The sequence below is a fragment of the Paralichthys olivaceus genome, chromosome 20, assembly GCF_024713975.1.
Source record: "Paralichthys olivaceus isolate ysfri-2021 chromosome 20, ASM2471397v2, whole genome shotgun sequence".
NCBI classification, from domain to species: domain Eukaryota; kingdom Metazoa; phylum Chordata; class Actinopteri; order Pleuronectiformes; family Paralichthyidae; genus Paralichthys; species Paralichthys olivaceus.
In genome coordinates, this window is record NC_091112.1 from 1,826,084 (window position 1) to 1,846,001 (window position 19,918).

Sequence of the window (19,918 nt, forward strand, 5' to 3'; positions counted from 1 at the left end):
CAGTTATAGTTATAGTTATAGTTACAGTTATAGTTATAGTTACAGTTATAGTTACAGTTATAGTTATAGTTATAGTTATAGTTACAGTTACAGTTATAGTTATAGTTACAGTTATAGTTACAGTTACAGTTATAGTTATAGTTACAGTTATAGTTACAGTTACAGTTATAGTTATAGTTATAGTTACAGTTATAGTTATAGTTATAGTTACAGTTATAGTTATAGTTACAGTTATAGTTATAGTTACAGTTACAGTTATAGTTATAGTTACAGTTATAGTTACAGTTATAGTTATAGTTATAGTTATAGTTACAGTTATAGTTATAGTTATAGTTACAGTTATAGTTATAGTTACAGTTATAGTTACAGTTATAGTTATAGTTATAGTTATAGTTACAGTTATAGTTATAGTTATAGTTACAGTTATAGTTATAGTTATAGTATGGTCCATGTTAAAACACCAGACTTTAGAGCAGAATTAAACGTGTTTACAGCCTGGTTCTTCCTTCATGACAACGTTTAGATAATTTAGAGATTTGAAATTGTGAATAATTATCACTTGATTGACGCGTGACGTCACCGTTAGCTCGTCACTCGGGCTGTTAGCCTGTTAGCTCGGCTTCACCTGAGCTAACAGGCTAATCCCCGTCACCGAGCACGAGCGGAGTCTGTGGAGGAGTTTTCACTCACATGTCGGATGAATATCATCGTCTGTTGTTCGGCTGATTGTCCTGACGGAGAAGTGGAAGACGTCTGTGCTGCAGTGTCTGTGGTGAGTAAAGTACTGTCTTTGATTTACGTGTCAGTAGTGATGAGCAGGTATCATTGTTACCTAGCTCCGCTAACCTCCAGGTAAGATAGCAGCAGTAACGGCGATGCTAACGGGAGGGACGGGAGTTATTAACCCGACATGAAGCGTCCGACAGCGGAGAGAGGAGCGTTAGAGTTTATGGTGATAAATCTTTTAAACTGAAGGCGACTGTGTGTTTAGTGAATATCATCAAGTTAGATATCTAACGTTCTGTCTCTTATGGCAAAAAAGAAAAAAACACTGTTTTTATCTAAAGTTTATCAAATCGGAAAGTAAAAGATGAACATTGTTGTGATAACAGTGTTAATTTTACCAACCATAATGGATAAAGAAATTGACTCAATATTATCCATGACACTTTGCAATGACTACTAACTTTAAGCAGTTACAAGTCATCTTTAGTTGAGGGATGAAGCTTGTGCAGGTCGTCCTCATGTTGACCAGCCTGAAGCTGCTGATCTCCACCATGTTGCTGCGGCCACAGTGGATTCTGAGGACATCAGGTGTTGCAGTGCTTCATGAAATGAAAAAAGTCACAATAAAGGATGTTTTATGCTGAAATCATTGTCACATCTGTAGATATTAAGGAACATAGGAGAAACACGATTATTTACAGATACTGTACAATACAATAATTACAATACTTTTGACACACGTAATATCAGCTGTGTTAAGCAGCCAAGACGGGTACTTACAGTTTATTCTGTGTTCAGCAGGTGGAAGCACCACAGATTTCAGCCAAACTGATGTACTAAAAGAAATAAACACAAATATATAAAATGTCTTTCTACCACATCTGTAATATTCAAGGGTGATAATCTCACAGTGCTGTTGATAACAGTCCACATCAAGTCCCTCAATTTATCTGGGTGTTAAAACATAGATAAATAATAAATATGAGCGCTGTTTACAACAGTGGTGTGTGGAGATTATAATCACATCTAAAGTGTTATATAATTACACATCTGCACTGAGCCTAATTCACTGTGAATTCCATAACAGGCTAAAAAATGAGGTTGTAATAGTTATGGTGATTATACGAGCCTATATCACATGCAACTTACACATGCATCTTGTTAATATGAACTTATTAAAATTACAATCAAATGACAAAACACAAAGGAGCCAGGAACTAGGAGGAGTCAGGCCCCGGCAAAATGGCGCTGGGTGAAACGCCCACTGCGAGCCTCATTTTCACTCTTCAGAAACCAACGGGTGACGTCACGGACACTACGTCCATCTTTATATACAGTCTATGGTTGTGAACCAAGAGTAAAAGTAAAGTTCTAGTTGTTTTAGGCTGAATATTGTGAAAACTTCGCATCTTGTATATTGTATTTGTAGGATAATGTATTTTTAAGATTATTTATATGTAGTTCAACACGTTTCTAAGATAATGTATTAATAGGATTACTGTATTTGTAGGATAACATGTCGACATTGTACTTGTAGTATAATGTATTAGTAGGATAATGTATTTGTAGGATATTTATTGATTGCAACATATAAAAACGGTCAGAGCAGACTGCATCTGCTGAGGAAGCTCAGGTCCTTTGGCGTGCAGGGTGCACTCCTGACTTCTTTCTATGACTCTGTGGTGGCATCAGCCATTTTCTATAGTGTAGTCTGCTGGAACAGCAGCATCTCAGCAGCAGACAGGAGGACCTGGATAAACTCATCTAGAAGGCCAGCTCCATCCTGGGATGCCCTCTTGACTCAGTGCAGGTGATGGGAGAGAGCAGGATGATGGACAAGCTGTCATCGCTGCTGGTGCAGGAGTCCCACCCCCTACAGGTCACTCTCAAAGCCCTGGGCAGCTCCTTCAGCAACAGACTGATACACCCCAAGTGTGTGAAGGAGAGGTATCGAAGGTCCTTGTTGGTCCTGCTGCTGTCAGACTCTACAATCACTGCTCCCAGTAGAATACATCTGTATACAATTTTTATAAATACCCATATTTATATTTATTATCACTAGTAAATACACAGCCACACCCTTACTTCTTGTAAATTCATTTTTTTGCACACTGAATATGTCCATATGTATATAGCAGTATATTCTTTCTATTCTATTTTCTTACCTTTAAATTATCTTGTTTATTTTTCACTATTGTTATTGTTTTTAAAAAACTCTACTGTCCTGTTGCTGCTGTGACAAAGAAATGTCCCCGTTTGTGGGACAATAAAGGTATTCTGATTCTGATTCTGATTATGTTCTTGTAGGATAATTTATTGATGTTGTACTTATAATGTATTGTATTTGTAAGATAATGTATTTATAGGGTATTGTACTGTATTGATTATATTCTCGTAGGATAATGTATTGATATTGTATTTGTAGGATAACCAACAACAACAAGTGTCACAAGTCAACCCTGAATTTGTTTTGTGATATTATTTTACAAGTGGGCAACTTTAGAATCACATCCATTTTGTTTGGGCCACAAGAAGGAGACCAGAAGTGTCACATCATCGCCTGAAGTGGTTCACATCCGCATCTAGTCTGGTTGTGTATAAAGATTAAGATTCCTCTTTATGGTCCCACACACAGCATGCCACATGCAAACATGGGGAAATTTGACCTCTGTATTTAACCCATCCGTGTGAACGGAGCACACGGAACACAATCCACACAGTGACCACACATGGAATAGTAGGCAGCCATGAAGGTGCCTGGGGAGCAATTGGGGGGTTCGGTGCCTTGCTTCAGTGCCCAGGAGGTGAACTGGCACCTCTCCACATGTAGATGAGATGAACTAGTGAAAACATCACGAGGATGATTGTACATTAAATTTCTACCAATAGTTCCCTTTCACCTAAATCTTACACACTGGACCTTTAAAACTACACCGTAACGAACTGCTGTAAGAAAACGTCCAAATTCTGACGGTAACATTCTGTCTTCCATTGAAACGGTACTGTGCTGTAGAAAACAATGCATTCTGGGAAATATGTATGAGCAGCTTGCAGTTTTCCTTAGAATATTGTAATACACTGTAAACAGCATTGCATTCTGGGGGCGACGTCAGAATCAGCAGCAGAGATCCTGCAACAACTGAACGCTGCTTCATTTCTAGAAGACACACGTGGACCACAAAGTCATGAAGCAACTCTGGACCTTTATTTGGAGGATTATCCATCTGAGTCCTGCATTTTATGAGCAAGTCTTCGGTAAGTTGAGAGAAGTTTCCTCTTGCATTGTTTCCTTACTTTTGGTGTCTTTAAAGAAACTCAGACTGATCAGAAGCGTAACTCAGCTTCAGCACTTGCATGTGCTCCGTCAACTGAGCCATGTGGTGAGTTGTGAGTACAGCAGAGAAGCTCATTTTGAAATGAGTATTTTGTAGGTTAGGACCGTTTCTAAAAAGCACTTACAAGTTATTCTCGTTGTCTTTTGTGTGGTCAGTTGTTTTGCAGCGAGGAGCATTATTGTGAGTTTGTCCTCTTCTGTACATTTTCACTAGAACCTTAACTCCACTACAGCTGTAGTAATGTTAGAGCTGAACTGGTGTTGAAGCTGAACTAATATTACTGTGTGATATCAGTATGTTGTCCAGCTGCTGAAGGCCCACTTGACAAAGACAGATGGACTCACTCGTCTAGTTTGTTTCTCTTCTCAGTTATACTGCAGTGAATCGTTGCCGTCCTAATCCTCGTGTAATAAAGTTAATATTCTCAACACAGGTTTATTCCTCTGCTCCACAGCTGTCTTTAGAAGTGGTGGCCAAAGGACACTCCACCTACTTTTGACTCCTCGTCTCATGTTGCTCGGTATGTATTCAGAACAAATATCTTCTGTTGCTTATCAGATGGGTTTTTTTAAGTTATCTGTATTAATAATAAACGAAGCATGGATTTTCTTTCTATTAGAGATGTTTGCAAAAGTCAAGATGCTTTTTGAGTCTTGATTCATGTCTCAGGTGGAAAAGTGCCTTTGACAGCTGGACACTGGATGATCAGCCTTGAGGATCGTATGTGGGGGGGTCCACTCAACGTTTGTGACAGGGCTTTCTGCTCTGTTTACAGATTGAACATCTTTAACTGGGAAGCTGTCTGTACAAGGTAAGACTTGTGCTGTCCATCTGTCAGTTTCTCTTTTTTTCCAAAATGTTCACATGTATTTTCAACCCTTACTTCAGAAACACTTGATTGTAGACTTCATATATCACAGACTTTATTTCCATCCGACCTCTGATCTCTTGTGTTCTTCTGTGTTTTGTAGATGCTTCTTTTGAATCAACCCAGAAAGAGGAACAAAAGCCGTTTGGGGGAATCGTCTCCAAGAGGACAGGGAGAGTCGTTCAGAGTGGATCTTCATAGGTCAGTGAGAGCTCTCTCCCCAGACACTTCACATCAATGCAACCATGGTTCTTTGTCAGTGTTTGTCACGTGATCATATTCTTGTTCTCCTGTCCACTAAATGTGAATCATTTCACTTCACAAATGTCTTTTTCCTGGAAAGAGTCACAGGTTTGACCAAATAGGCTTTTCCTTGCTGCTCTTACAGGTCAAATCCACATTTGTTTATTCTCTGGGACAATAATGAACATTTGAACTTTCACAGACGTGTTCAACTTTTCTACACATTGAATCACAAAGAGACAGAAATCCAAGAGAGTATCAGGGACTTTATTCAAAACACAAAAGGAATGAAACAGCAAAGCAGCTTCATTTAACATTCATTTATAAAAACCCAACACGTCAACGTTCACTTTCTACACTGTAAAAATGAAAACTTGGAATTGCGTTACTGCGATTTCTATTTTCTTCAAATAACTTTACTTTGTTAAATTTGTAAAGTTGCTGAATTTATGGTGACAAAACACAAAATAGTAAGTTTGTGATGTGACACCTCTCACGTCTCATCAGGGGAAACGTGGCCTCACGTCATGAAGCTGAGTGTTCAGGTTGAATACAGGACAGAGATTCTGGATCTGCAGTTGCATATGTTGGCGGCTGTGGCTCAGGAGGTAGAGTGGATCGTCCACAGACACGAAAACTACCCCTGACAGCTCAGTGGACAATGTGTGTGATTGACGTGTGACAGAAAAAACACTTTGTGAACGAGTGAATGTGACTGAATGTGAACGGTAAAGTGTCTGAGTGGTTGATAAGACAATATAAATGTATTTAAATGTTGTGATGGAGAACATCACTGCTCAGGGTGAAACATTTCACGTCTACATGTGGAATAAAGTGCTTCAATCCTCTGGAGCCTGGTGAGCAGTGACACTAGAACTCGCAGCTCTGAGAAAATGTGAAGTTTTTAAAATGGCCAAAGATCAGTTCAGTGACTCAGCGTTTTTCGAACCTTTTCATTTTTGCAGTGTAAATGTTAACGAGGCTAAAACAGAAAAGTCCCTTGTCCCTAAAAACTAACAGGAAATCTGAAGAGAACCTTTCACATCAGAGGCTTAAAACATCCCACAACCCTTTTATAATCTCAACTCAAATGAACTTCTAATGTTTAAGAGCACAACAAAGCATGAATATAACCAAACAAACAAAACACAAGCAACTCTTGATTCATTCATTTCTTGTTCAGGCCAATTCAAGATAGAATCAAAACTAGATTTTTATATGATTCACTTCAAGAAATAAAATAAAAGCAGAATATTTACACAACTGGAAAACTAATTTTGTACTGACACTCGTGTTGTGTGTACGTGTGTGAACACAACTTGTTATTGTGTGTAATCTGATGTCACCTGGTATAAATCATGAAGAAGTATATTTCCTGTAAATGACATTGAATCATTAACTGAATGATTTGTGTACGAGTCACGTGATCAAGACGATTCACCACAGTGAAGATGAAGAACTTTATCCATCCACTTTCTATTCTGCAGAGACACTATGAGGACTGAAGTGTGTCACTGATTCTCAGCAGGTGTACAACACACAGAGAAAACCATGTACAACATCTGCAGCTCATTCACAGTCTCCATTTACGCAGCATGTTTTTCAATTGTATGAACATTGATTGTGTCACTTGTCCAAATCACACCAGATTCAACGCTGCACTTCCTCGGGCCCTTAACAACACACATGTCGAGTGTGAAGCAGATCAAATGAACGGTTCTCCAGAGACGTGAGTCACATACAAACAGATTTCTGGAATCATTAGACAGGTTATATTTCCAGACCCTAAGATGTGGATGTGTGGGCGTCTATATATGTATATTTACATTTGTATTATTTAGAAGGATTTTACAAGGATGCCCCAACACCAGGAATATAAAACTGAAACTATTTTGATATCACCAGTTTATGATGTGAGTGATGAATAATCAGTGAACTCCCAGTGTAAGGGGGAGAATGTGGTGACACTGCTTCTTGTTCCAGTGCAAACGTCCATAAACCTAAAGTGAAAAAAAGAAAATGAAAGATTAAATGTTCAGTTCCACAAAGCCACGTAGTTTATGTATTTACAGTATTGAGACCTAATATTTCCACGATTCCCTCATTTAACAGTGAAACCAAATTTTACTCAGGAAAAAAAAAGGTTTTATCAACGTTTGAATTGTTGTGTCACTGCTGATATTTGAGTTTTAATTTCAACATTGAATCTGTTAACGTGAAGGTTTCTGATCTGTGCCTTGCTCTTAAAAATCTCAAATGATTGTTTTGGTTCTAATTAAAACAGAGGTTTTACACATGATCACACACGTGTTACTTTGCACTTAGTTTAAGTTTTGTTGAACATATGGAGCAACTCACTGTGTTCAGGAGGACGTCTCACTTGAAGAAATAGAAACTTTATCTGGGTTCAGAGGCTTTAAGACGTTTGGATCATTTCCAGCTGTGAGGTCAGAAACACATCATGAGACCATCCTCCTCTGAACAGACACTTTTATTACAAACAACCAACACTGCAGGGAACAGTCCTGAAAACTCTCTTCAGCACAAAATGAAGCCTATTTAATCTCCGGAGGGTTTTCTAGAGTCCTGCACTGGGTCAGGTTCCTGTGGGGAGCCTCAAATCCATTGAAAGAAATATTGGCGGTAGTGTGGACAAGGCCTAAGTGAGCATTTGTGGCAAATTTGAAGAAATTCCCTGAAATCATTCTTGAGATATCGTGTTCACAAGATGGGGACGAACAGATGAACAGCCTGAAAACATAACGCCTCCCTGACTGGCGCCGGTGTGGACCAATAAAAAGTGGAGCAAAGAGGAGTTGGGGGTGTTTTATAAAACTGGACATGTTCGTACTTTCAGCTGCTGTGTCAACGTGACGTGACGTCCTAATAAAGCATATTAGTATAAAAAGAAAACAGAGTAGAAATAGAAGTTTTACTTACGAGATGGGAGACATTCAGCTGAAATAAAAAGAAAATACAAATAATTTCAGTTATTACAGTTAAAAAAACAAACAGAATTTTGTCTTTGTTTTTTCTAGTGGCGATCCTCCTCAAACGATCCACAATATACTGTCACTTTTCATTGTTTGTGTGCTGGACGTTGTGTGCGGAGCTTTTTATGAACAGTCTATGGTGCAGAGTGAAGTTAGAAAACTTTGTGTGAACCCTGCAGCTCTTGAAACAGATGTTGGTGTGTGAGGAACTGAAGTTTGTTTCATGAGGTTTGATCCGGACGAAGCATTCGTTAAAAAACTCTGAAATAAAAACACCAGAAAAATATTGGACAAAGCTTCTGTGTTGGTCTCTCACCATTCCTCTTCCTGTACACGATGAATCCAACGACAGCGAGGACGACAGCGAGAGCGACCACTGCAGCGACGATGATGATGATGATGGTGGTCACGTCAGTGGGCTTCTCTGTTGAGTGGAATAAAAAAACAAAGCATCACAACCTGAACAGATGAAGCAGGTTTAGACGACAACAATCTCCCTGAACCACAATCCTGTACAATAGACACAACAAACACACACAATCAACCTGTTTCTTTGTCCGGCTGTTGTTTTTAACACTGATCTAAATTTATTGATAAAAACTGATGAAAGAAAATGACCCAAAACCAACAGAGAGAAAACTTCTCCTGCTACACGTCAGCATACATGACCTGCAGGACTGTTAGTGGAAATGAAACGTGTTTCCCACCGTCATCACTGATTCAAGTCTCACCTCTGTTGGACTCCACTGAGTCTTTGTCCAGTCTTTTGACAATGTCCTCCTTCACACCAGAGATCTGGAACACACAGTCGTACCTCCTCCAGTCTTCAGGTGGGATTGATGAAACCTGCAGGTCAGTGCTCATCTGGAAGGTCCCGTCATGGTTGGGGAGGACCTCTCCGACGTACACGTCCTCATGAAGCTCCTCTCCGTCTTTCCTCCAGAACAACATGGCTGAGTCGGGGTAGAAACCTGTAGCGTGGCAGCTGACTGGAGAGGAGGGAGACTTCTGGAGGAGAGACATCGAGGGAAGCTCTGGGGAGAAAGAAGAAAGACAGTTTATGGGTCATTCTAATGTATTGTATACTAATAATACCATTCCTGTTTGATTCCATTGATTTAGCATCAGTCATGTCTGTTCATATACGAGACAAGTGAAGAACTGTGAGATGTGAGCGAGACAGAGGCTGAAGTGATGCAAAGACACTGGGTGGACGATATGACGTCAGAGTAATATCACAGTATTTATTGAAAGGTGACAGTTTTATATCAGGATATTTATTTTCCTTATACAAACACAAAGTAAACCTCATGTACTGAACAGGTCCTGATAACTTCTGGGTCATGTTGGTATTTTTTGTTAAAGTGCAAAGTGAGCGCAGGTCAGTCGGGGGGTGAGGAGGGAGGACACTCGGGCTGTGTCTCAATTCAGGGGCGGTCTAACACATTCACAGTAACATGAGGTCACTGTGACCTCGACCTTTGACCTTCAGGCTCCAAAATCTAATCAATAACTAATCGATCTCTGAGTCCAAGTGAACGTTTGCACCAAATCTGAAGCTGATCTGATGACATCATGTTCAAGAAAAACAAACATACTTTGTGAGGCCACCGTGACCTTTGACCTTTGACCTTTGACCACCAAACTCAAATCAGTTCGTCTTTGAGTCAAAGTGAATGTTTGCACTAAATCTGAGGAAATTCTCTAAAGACATTCTGGAGATATCGTGTTCACAGTGATGGGACGGACGACCCCAGAACATAATGCCAACGGCCACTAGGTGTCGCCAGAGCAGAGGCATAAAAAGAGCAGTGAGAGAGAGAGAGAGAGAGAGAGTAAGAAATGAAAGAGGAACATCATGTTCATGGAGGTTATGTGATTTCACCTGTTCTCAGCAGAGAGCTCTTCCCATGCTCCACGAATATCTTCAGCCAGTCCGGACACTCCTGGATTAAGTAGTTCTTAAGATGAGCAAGTTGAGCTTTATTATTATCCCACTTCAGTTTGGTGATAACAGCCTGTGGTCTTTGAGTGATCCACGTCTCTGTCTCCAGGTCCAATGATATCAAGTCTTCTCCATCATAACCAAACTGTTCATAACCTTTAACTTCTCCAGTCTCATCGTCCCATTCACAACTGTACATCCACTGGATGATGTGGACACCTGAGAGAGAGACAGAGATCTGAGCTGTTGTTACACATCTTCACCACATACACACACACACACACACTCACATACACACACACACTCTCTCACACACACACACACACACAAACACACACTCACACACACACTCACACACACTCACCCCCCCCCAGGTTTCTGTAGCATCAAACTAGAACATCACTCAGTCCAGTACAAACCTCCACCAAGGCCCAACACTCACCTCATGAAAACACATTTAAATTCACTAGAGACACGTTTTTATGACCAAGTTGCACAAACTCATAAATATCAGTCACTGAACATCTTATTTTTGAACAAGATCCATGAGTTACTCTGGGAAATCAAGGAAAATGTTGAAAAAGCTAAAGAGATAGAAAATATTCCTGGATCAGCTCCTGATCTGCAGCTGAATTTAAAGTTCTTCTCTGACCCATAACACATCCATCCACACAGTTTACTGCTCACACCAAATTCACAGTTGTTGATAAAGATTATTTTCTGCTGATCCAGTAATAAATGTCTTCTTCAGCACTACACTATATAAATGTCTTCTGGCTTTGACACTGTGTTTGGGTAAATCTAATCCAACGTGTGATTCTCTGGTGTGTGTCTTATTTTGTGGACACACTGTGGTCAGCACAGTGACATGAATCTGCTGCTCTACTGTTGATTTGATATATTTAAGGTTCAAACTAATCATTCTGCTCGTTGTTGATTCTGGATTTTGTTAATGAATCAATCACTTGTTTAAACTGAAGCAAATATCAGAAAGTAGTGAAAATGTCTGTCACTGTATTTAATTCATCAGAAAGTAAGAGAAGCAACAAACTCTAATATTTAAGAAACTTCACAAAACATTTCAGATTTTTACTTGTTAAAAAAATTAAATCTATTGATCACATGTTTGATTAATTAGTAAATATTTGAGATCAAATAAATGAAAATATGTGTGTGTGTACTCGCAAGTGTATATGTGTGATTGTGAGTATGTGAATGTTATTGTGTGCATGTGTTTTTGCGTGTGCGTGTCTGTGTGTTTTTTTCTGTGTGTGTGTGTGTGTTGTTGTTATTATTAGAGAGTGAAACGTAAACAAACCTTCAGTCTGGTTGAAGCGTTCCTTTGCGATTTCAATGTCGACTTTGAAGGTCTGCTGTTTACCCAAAAATGACCTAGTCTCTCTCTCCCAGTAATGTGAATCTGTTGCCTTCAACATCCAGTCCTGTTTGAGTTCTACTTTCATTGTGTTGCTGTCATAGTGAATGATCTGAACTTCATCAACATAACCAACACCCACAAACTCTGGAAAGTTTGGGACTTGAGAGGACCCAGTGTAGAAATACTTCAGAGAGTGAGTCCCTGCAAGAAAAAGTTAAAGTGACTTTAGTTTTCAGAATGTTTAATAAATCACTGCACTCAGAGTCAAGAAGACATGAAGTACAACATATGAGCTGTTAGTGGTTTCTCTCAGTCTATATATAAATATATATATATATATATATTCCTCCATATATACACATATACATTTATACTGGACCCAGCTAACAAAACAAAGTGTGACGTTGTTACAGGAAGGGCTTGACTGTGTTTTAAATGTATAGAATGTAGATTTTTTAATATGTATGTTTGGCACTGATTCCAAAGATGTTAATGTCAAATACTTATGACAAAGTCATGTAACTGAGACCTTATGTTTAAATGTTAAACCATTAGATTCATGATAAATAACTAGAACTGTAATAATAATACAAAGAAAACACAAATATGACCAAACAGAACTTGAATGAAGAAAATAAACATGTATGTTTTTATCCCTGTTTTAAAATATAAAGATAAATGCACATCTTCTTTGTTTATTGTGCACAAATGAAATTGGTGCATATGGACCAACACAAACACTGATACCTTCATATCTGAGACAGACTCATATCAAGCAGTCAGGCTTTAGTGCAGATGTGATCACATTAGAAAGTATGAACAGACATCTGTCATTTCTTCATTATGGAGGCAGCCTCATCATGAGTCTTTGTCTCCCTGCTTCTTTTCACTTCTATCATTTACATTCTAGATGAATTTGTGTTGTGTGTTAGTAATAATTTGTGTTGATGGTATTGGAGTAGGAGGTCACATTGATAACAGATCATTCATTAGTAATGTGTCATGTCAGTCATGTTACTCACGGTCTTTATGCCTAAATGAGGTTGAATATTGAACCAACAAAGCAGGAAGCTGTTTGTCCTCAGCACTTTCTGTATCTATGGAAACAGCGCCACCAACTGACCACAATAAAAACCGAAACTGAGTCGTCGCCTTATTTGTCAGTTGAGCCAGTTTAGATGAATAATTGAGGTGTTTGATGGGAAATGAATCATCAACCATTAAACAGATGTTCAAATATATGTATTTACATCAATAACAGTCTTGATTCATATCAACAGACTGAACCTGTTATTTCTCCACAACTTGTTATAAACCAACATGAAACACGAGACACGTCATGAAGAACTCAGTGAAATAATCAAGTAGAAACTAGAACTCACTTGCCGTCGCGCTGTGTGTTCCTGCCAGTAGAAGCAGGAAAAGTAAAGTGTGCATTGTGAGCGGTGCTACATTTCTCTTTGCTGGACCGAAGGTAGATGAGGTCTTCTGTCCACAGAGAGACGGACTGTGGCTCCAGAGACAAAAACAACGAGACGAGAGGACACACAGAGAGGAGGGGACATCATCTGAGCCAATGAGAATTCAGGATCAGCCTTACGTCACTTAAATCCAGGTGAAACTCACCAAACTAGGTTGTGAACCAAAAGTAAAAGTAAAGTTCTGGTTGTTTTAGGCTGAATATTGTTAAAACTTCACATCTTGTATATTGTACTTGTAGGATAATGTATTTTTAAGATTATTTATATGTAGTTCAATGTATTTGTAAGATAATGTAGTAATAGGATAATGTGTTGATAGTGTACTTCTAGTATAATATATCAGTAGGATAGTGTACTTGTAGTATCATGTATTAGCAGGATATTGTACTTGTAGTATAATGTATTAGCAGGATAGTGTACTTGTAGTATAATGTATTAGCAGGATAGTGTACTTGTAGTATAATGTATTAGCAGGATAGTGTACTTGTAGTATAATGTATTAGTAGGATAGTGTACTTGTGTGTAAAAGGAGTTAAAACTCATTCTAAACGTGTAAAATGTATGTATTTTGTGTCAAAAGAAGAAGAATTGTGTTAATTGTATAGCCCACACAGGCTGATGTTGTGGTAACTGTGGGAAGAGTTTTGAAAAAGTGTTAAAAGTATTGAACACACAAGTACAAACAAGACCAAAACAGTAGAGTTTTTTACAACTGCTACGACCCGTTCAAAACTGTGAAAACTCTTCACACAGTTACCACAACATCAGCCTGTGTGGGCAATTAACACAATTCTTCTTCTTTTGACACAAAATACACACATTTTACATGTTTAGAATGAGTTATAACTCCTTTTACACACAAGCTCAAACAAGACCAAAACAGTAGATGTTAACTGGTGAATTTTCAATTGCTTTCACACGGTTTGTCAAAACACAAAACCTCATGTTCAAAACTAATGGATTGAATACTACATTGATCACAGCTGATTCCCGTCTCACCCAGCTCAGGTGCAGCTCAGATTTATGGTTTTGTACTTGCCTACATATTCACCCTTCCTCAACCCAATAGAGGAGTTTTTCTCTGCCTGGAGGTGGAAAGTGTTTGGTCTCCACCCACATGACCAAATGTCTCTTTTGGAAGCCATGCGTGCCGGATTTGAGGACACCAGTCCAGAGGACTACCAGGGATGGATAAGGCACTCCAGAAGGTTCTTCCCCAGGTGCATGGGAAGAGAGAACATTAGATGTGATGTTGATGAAAACCTGTGGCCTGATGCTAGAGAGAGGCAGGATTAGCCCCTCAATTATTTGTTCGAATTACCGTATGTACTTTTAGTTTCTACCTTTTTTTTCTCATTACTGTAATTCCACAAATTACAACAGACTATTGAAGCAAACTGCTAGTTTTCATTTACCTTAAAGAATTGTTATGTTCTAAAAAATGTAATAAATCATGTGAAAGAATTTCACTCTTTTCTTTGAAGAACATATTACTTTGTATGAAGTCACTGGAATTGATCAAACTGTAAAGATGAAAAGTTTGTATTTTCTGTATTGGTGTTTGATGCTAATGTTTTTACTCTCAGTGTGTTCTGAGTGACAGTGTGTGTTATCTCAGTGAGGGTTGTGCATAGTGTTTGGCTGCACTGAGCGTGTTTTGAGCCATGTGTTTAGAGTTGTGTTGCTTGGAATGAGTTTTGCAGGTGATGTGAACTGTTTAGCTCAGGTGACTGTTGGGAGTGCAGACTGTAGTTAGAGTTTTGCACATGTGACTCCAGTTGTGCCCACTGTCGTTTAGCAATCGAAAAAAACTGGAATGAACAAGTGGGTTCTGTCCCACTGTCAAGGTCCAGATACACAACTGAGGGGTGTGTGTCTGTGTGGGTGTGTGTGTTTGTGTTTGTGTTTGTGTGTGTGTGTGAGTCTTGATCTGAGGACAGATCACAGTGATTATCTCATTTGTCTCTTTCAGGCACTGAAGCTTCTTGTCCTCCTCGTTTGTCCACATTCCTCTGGCGTCCAACAAAAGACGTCCTGCACCAAAGACGCTGCATAAATGTCTAAAGGAAAATATATGATGCGATGATCTCATGAAAAATATTTGCCTGTTAGAAACATATGTAAACGTGGGCTGTGAACTTTGTGGATGGAACAACGGAGACTTATCACAAGAGAAAACCAAAAGCTTATTCAAGACCTACTTTTGTTTCTGTGTCTCGTGTCCTCGTGTGACCTCTGTCCCGAGCGTCCTCCAGAAAACCTGCAGCGTCACCGGAACACGAATGTCTTTTTAGGTGATCTGTGTTTATTCTGACAAACAGTAAAGAATCAATCCTTCAGTGAAGTTCTGCTCTGAAGTGCAACACATTTCTCATTGTGTTTTCTTATTTGTGGACCGTTTTCTTTCGTTGCTGCTGAGTTTCCATTGTGTTCTGTGATTTGTTGTTGTGTTGTGTACTTCGTAGCCACCGTGCGTCCACTGTAATACTCGTTATTTTATATATTATCTGGTTTTATTGTGAAATCGTAACCGGAACATGCATTGCTTTCAGTGGCGGTTTTTAAAGGTGAAAGTGAAACTAAAATGAAAAAGGAGTTCAGGGGAAAACCAGAGATCTGTACACAGCAGAGTGTGAGTGTTACCAGCAGCTCAGAGAAGAATCTGCAGAAAGGAGACAAACACAATGAGCAACTTTTCTTCCATTTATAAACTCTGCCTGCTCACTGTCACCTGCTGCATCCAAGGTAGGTCTACCTTTCTGCATCATGTTAGAAACAGGGGAGACTCCTTCATGTGCAGGTCAACGCTCCATCTGACATGTGATCCAATAACTAACATCCCTCAAGAACAATGGACATGTGACTCCTCATGTTCATTTCTATCTTTTCAACACATCAGGAAGGAACAACTTGGACTTTCAGTTGATTGAAATACAGTAAAACGTGAGTGTGTGTGAGTCATATATGAGCCGAATTTAGCACAATGACCCATTTACTTCATCAAATCTCTTAATTAATTTATTTGGCTCATGTGAGATCACTTTTTTCAAACTTTCAGTGTATTTCTGAATGGAGTTTGGTTCGAAGCGTGCAGTTGCGTCGTGCACCCTGCCCTCTCATGGTGAAAAATGGTATTACACCAAGCTAGAAAATGAAAGTAAAGAGTGAATTAAAAAACAGATTTTAATAAAAACAACACTAAAAATAATAATAATGTTGTTACCTGGAGATAATCAGAGGTTTACTGTCATTAACAGTCACATTTTAATATTTTTCTAGAAGACATGATGTATAATTCATTTACACTTAACGCTTTAATTTACTTCTATGTTTTTCATTTCCTGTGACACTGAAACTTCAACAGACTAATTAGTCCATGTAACTATAGCAGGTTAATTCTGTGTTTCACTGGTAGAAACAAGGGGACTGATGGAGTATTTCCATTACACATGACTGTGGTGTATAATATCAGAGTACTGTGTAATCCTGTTAAACTCATGTCATGTTTAACACGTTACTTCTCTTATTTCTTTGTCATTTTCTTGTAAAATTGTCTAAAGCCTGCAGCAGCAGCAGCAGGTGTCCGGCGGTGGAGTGCTGGTTAGTACAGGAGAATGTGAATCGAAGAGGAGCGACAACCCAGGAAAAGTTTCTGCTTCATATCACAACAGACGTTAACAGCCGAGATGCAGCGTCAGAACAGATTCCTTCCGACGTCAACCCAGACACCGTGTTCTTTATTACAGGTGAGCTCCCAATGAGACTTACACCGATGTGAGATAGATATTTATCAAAGTTGACAATCTACTTTAAATAAAGATGGACGACATGACAGCTCCTTAAAAGTGAAGCCAAAATGTCTCCTTAACTTTGTGTCTCTGTCCTCAGACCCGGCTGCCACGCTCTGCCACCAGTCCCTCAGCCCTCCCCCCAGAGGCTCGGAGCAGAAGGCTCAGTGTGAGATCAGCCCCTTCCTGCATCAGCCCTCCACGCTCAAATGGGTTTCTCCTCTCACGGTCTCTGGCTTCAGCCCCGTGTACCTGCAAGCGGATTGGTTTTCGGCTGCGCTACTGGGGCTCAACAAACAGCTGGTCATTTCCAGCATCATGAGGGCTCCCACAGCCACCAAAGAGCCGAATGGTAATGACTGAGGAAAATCTTAATCCTACCTGAGCCGTATGTGGTTGTTTGGGTCTCTCTCTCCTCACTGTCTGTTTCCTCAGTGATCCTGACTGTCACCAGTAAAACCGTCTCGGTGCAGGCCCGGCTCGGGAAGCCAGTGCTGCTGGACTGTGGTTTCTGGGTGGATCCTTCCTCGCCTCTGTCCGGGTCGGGTTTCGCCGTCGAGTGGCGTTACCAGTTCAGAGGCAAAGGACAACTGGTTCTGGCTTACGACGGCAAGTCAGACCGCGTGGCTGACACCCAGGAGGAAGGGGCCAGACTGGACTTTGAGGGTTTGCACAAGAACGGAAACGCATCCCTGATCCTGCAGGAGACGAAAGTGCGTCACTCCGGGACGTATATTTGCACGGTGTATCTGCCGTACCTTCAGGCTCAGGTGGCGATGGAGCTCGAGATTGTAGGTGAGGGGAAAGTTTTCACCACTATTGTTTGTGAGTTGTTTTTTTGCAGCCTGAGTTTAAGGAATCTGGATGATGTGAGGAAATTGTGCTCACATCCAACAACAATCAACATTCGTTCCTGTTGGCGTTCGTGCACAGCATCTGCTTTCAAACCACACTGAAATAAACGAGCTAGAGAATTAGCTGTAAGCTCTGTAATAAACCTGATTTCATTGGGAACAAAAGTAAAATTATTAACTTTCTCTTTTGTTTCAGAACCTCCATCCCTCTCCATCCACCCCTCCCCCTTGCCCCTCGCTGTTCCTGGACAGACTTTGGTTGTCCAGTGTGAAGCGTCGGGCTTCGCCCCACTCTCCCTGGAGATGAGCTGGGAGTTTAAAGGCGCCGATGGGAAGTCCAGGCCTCTGGAATCAGCCAGCGTGACGGGCCACAGGCAGGCGTGGGATGGCACCTACGGCCAGAGTGCCCGGCTGGAGCTGGACACCTCTAACGTGGGCACCGGGGGAGAGCTCACCTGTGTGGCTGTCCACCCTGGAGGCACACGACGGGCCAGCACGTCCCTCAGTGTCATCGGTAATGTGGAAGAATTTGGTTTTGTTCACATAAGATACGAGTAAAATATGAAATAAAATCAAAGAGACAAAATGATGTTGAGGTAAAACTGATGTTGTTTTTCACCCTTTTCATTTCACCCTTGAGAGAAGCAGCTTTTTATGGTGGATAAGATCATTTTAACTAATTTGCTTAATGTGACAGTGAAATGTTAGAGACTCATGAATCAATTTCATCCTGACCGACAACAAAGATTCTGATATGAGAGATTCCATTAAGACTTATTTGTGTCTTCTTTGCTTTGACAGGATTCGGATCCCCGTCTATTGAGGACTCAATGGCAATGGTTGGTGTGGCACTCCTGCTCTACGGGCTCATCAAGTTTGTCTCCTGGACCTTTTCCAGCTCAGGTATCAAATTAAACAACAGCAATTGACCAGAAACATTATTTCTAAACTGAGTGTTTTGAATGATCTGAACCATTTAGTAGTTTCAAGCTGCACAAGGCTTGAAACTCTCTTATCATCCATCCAGTAATTCCAGAAACCTCGGTCTGTCTGTGTTTTGCACATCTCGAGAACCGTTCATGTTAACAGCTTTTCGTGCGTATTCAAGACATCATGTTGAAGACACAGAACTCTGATTGTGCAGTTCAGGTTCCGCACTGAGTGGAACTTCTCTGAACTTTGAATAAACAGGTGAACGGCTCTCTGTGCAGCAGCAGCAGCTCTTTACTTCAGCTTCTGTGGACTGAGTCCGGTCACTTTTACAGTTTCAGACCAAACACACATTCCAAACAGACGCCACGTTCATGTTAACACAACTGAATCCAACTAAATCTACTTGAAAATACAGCATCAGATACGTCGACATGTTTTTAATTGTTGTCTTTTCTTCTGTTGTTTATTTCACTGTTTACAGACACTGATGTGGCAGATGAAGAGACAAAGGTAACTTTCTCAAACACCAATAATAAGAATAATAATGAAAATAACTCAGACTTTATTGAGTATAGATTAGTGCTGTATTCTTCTGGAGCTGCTCTGTGATGCTCACCTCTCATTAATAACTTTCCCCATTGTCCTCTTACAGAAAGAGAAGTAAAGATGTCGACTGAGGTGTGACACTGAGCCACCAACCCACCACAACTGTCTTTTTTTAAAACTTTGGAGTCACTGTTTTCTTTTTATTTCTTTTTATATTAGTCATAAATCAAGGTTGTTTTTTTTCCTACAGATCCTGCTGGACGTCTGCTTGAGCTCATATTTATTTAATTCTGTTTGAACTATTTGTCAAATTGGGTATTTTTGTGCAAAAGTAATCAGGTACATTGGAAGGGAAAGGGGTTTCTCTCATCTAAAATATCCTGTTGTAATCTTCTCCTGTAAAATATTGGATGCTGGATCATTTTACAACCAAATGTGGATCGATCCCCGGCTGCTCATAAGTGTCGTGAGCAGGATACTGAAGTGAACTTTAAGAATGATGTGCTGCGCTGGCAACGTGCGGCTGATGTGTGTGTAGAAGTGCAGGTGGAATGTGTGGTCAGTTAGATTAGAAAAGCCCTGAATATAACAGATCTTTGTGATGGATTGAAAATAAAGAATTTGAAACTATTTTTAAAAGTCGTATATGAAATTCTTAATGTGAGTTGTGGGTGTAAAAACATCACATAAAATATATTTCTATAAACGTTCTTGCAAAAATAATTTGTGCACCACATTGTGCAAATAAAATAATTGTATAATTTTTTTCATTATTTAGAAATTTAGAAAATGTTCATGTCCATTCATGACTGTAAAATATACGGAACA

The 19,918-nt window shown here is 39.8% G+C and overlaps 2 protein-coding genes and 1 long non-coding RNA gene across 4 annotated transcripts; 2 read left to right on the top strand and 1 right to left on the bottom strand.

Annotated features, from left to right (window-relative positions):
* The first annotated feature begins 3,805 nt into the window (after positions 1-3,805).
* On the top strand, positions 3,806-5,572 carry LOC109647768 (uncharacterized). The gene is made up of 4 exons (XR_011239547.1): positions 3,806-3,981; positions 4,516-4,581; positions 4,731-4,872; positions 5,033-5,572. It is a non-coding gene; the product is annotated as an uncharacterized lncRNA (long non-coding RNA).
* On the bottom strand, positions 5,419-15,472 carry LOC138405878 (major histocompatibility complex class I-related gene protein-like). 2 transcript variants are annotated; one of them, XM_069516116.1, is made up of 10 exons: positions 15,171-15,472; positions 14,009-15,029; positions 12,875-13,056; positions 11,429-11,689; positions 10,051-10,329; positions 8,897-9,199; positions 8,482-8,589; positions 8,113-8,130; positions 7,531-7,612; positions 5,419-7,172 (listed from the first exon to the last, which is right to left on the bottom strand). In XM_069516116.1, the coding sequence occupies exons 4-9, from the start codon at positions 11,571-11,573 to the stop codon at positions 7,536-7,538; spliced, it is 930 nt and encodes a 309-aa protein (XP_069372217.1). In that variant the 5' UTR covers positions 11,574-11,689; positions 12,875-13,056; positions 14,009-15,029; positions 15,171-15,472; the 3' UTR covers positions 5,419-7,172; positions 7,531-7,535. The 2 variants fall into 2 exon arrangements, with proteins under 2 accessions (XP_069372217.1, XP_069372216.1); XM_069516115.1 differs by having other exon boundaries at positions 12,871-13,056.
* A 52-nt stretch (positions 15,473-15,524) lies between these two features.
* On the top strand, positions 15,525-19,720 carry tapbp.1 (TAP binding protein (tapasin), tandem duplicate 1). The gene is made up of 8 exons (XM_069516117.1): positions 15,525-15,714; positions 16,530-16,715; positions 16,858-17,109; positions 17,193-17,552; positions 17,808-18,125; positions 18,413-18,514; positions 19,026-19,054; positions 19,197-19,720. The coding sequence occupies exons 1-8, from the start codon at positions 15,654-15,656 to the stop codon at positions 19,206-19,208; spliced, it is 1,320 nt and encodes a 439-aa protein (XP_069372218.1). The 5' UTR covers positions 15,525-15,653; the 3' UTR covers positions 19,209-19,720.
* Positions 19,721-19,918: the final 198 nt, after the last annotated feature.

What these genes read in the sequence shown, in the direction of transcription:
- LOC138405878 (XM_069516115.1), bottom strand. Translation starts at nt 14,114, where the DNA reads ATGGCTTCCAAAAGAGACATTTGGTCATGTGGGTGGAGACCAAACACT. An exon ending in GAGGAAGGGTGAATATGTAG is followed by an intron (nt 13,057 to 14,008) that starts GCAAGTACAAAA and finishes TCATTGGCTCAG; the next exon opens with ATGATGTCCCCTCCTCTCTG. An exon ending in CTCAGTGGAGTCCAACAGAG is followed by an intron (nt 8,590 to 8,896) that starts GTGAGACTTGAA and finishes TCCACTCAACAG; the next exon opens with AGAAGCCCACTGACGTGACC.
- tapbp.1 (XM_069516117.1), top strand. Translation starts at nt 15,654, where the DNA reads ATGAGCAACTTTTCTTCCATTTATAAACTCTGCCTGCTCACTGTCACC. An exon ending in CACCGTGTTCTTTATTACAG is followed by an intron (nt 16,716 to 16,857) that starts GTGAGCTCCCAA and finishes CTCTGTCCTCAG; the next exon opens with ACCCGGCTGCCACGCTCTGC. An exon ending in AGCCACCAAAGAGCCGAATG is followed by an intron (nt 17,110 to 17,192) that starts GTAATGACTGAG and finishes CTGTTTCCTCAG; the next exon opens with TGATCCTGACTGTCACCAGT.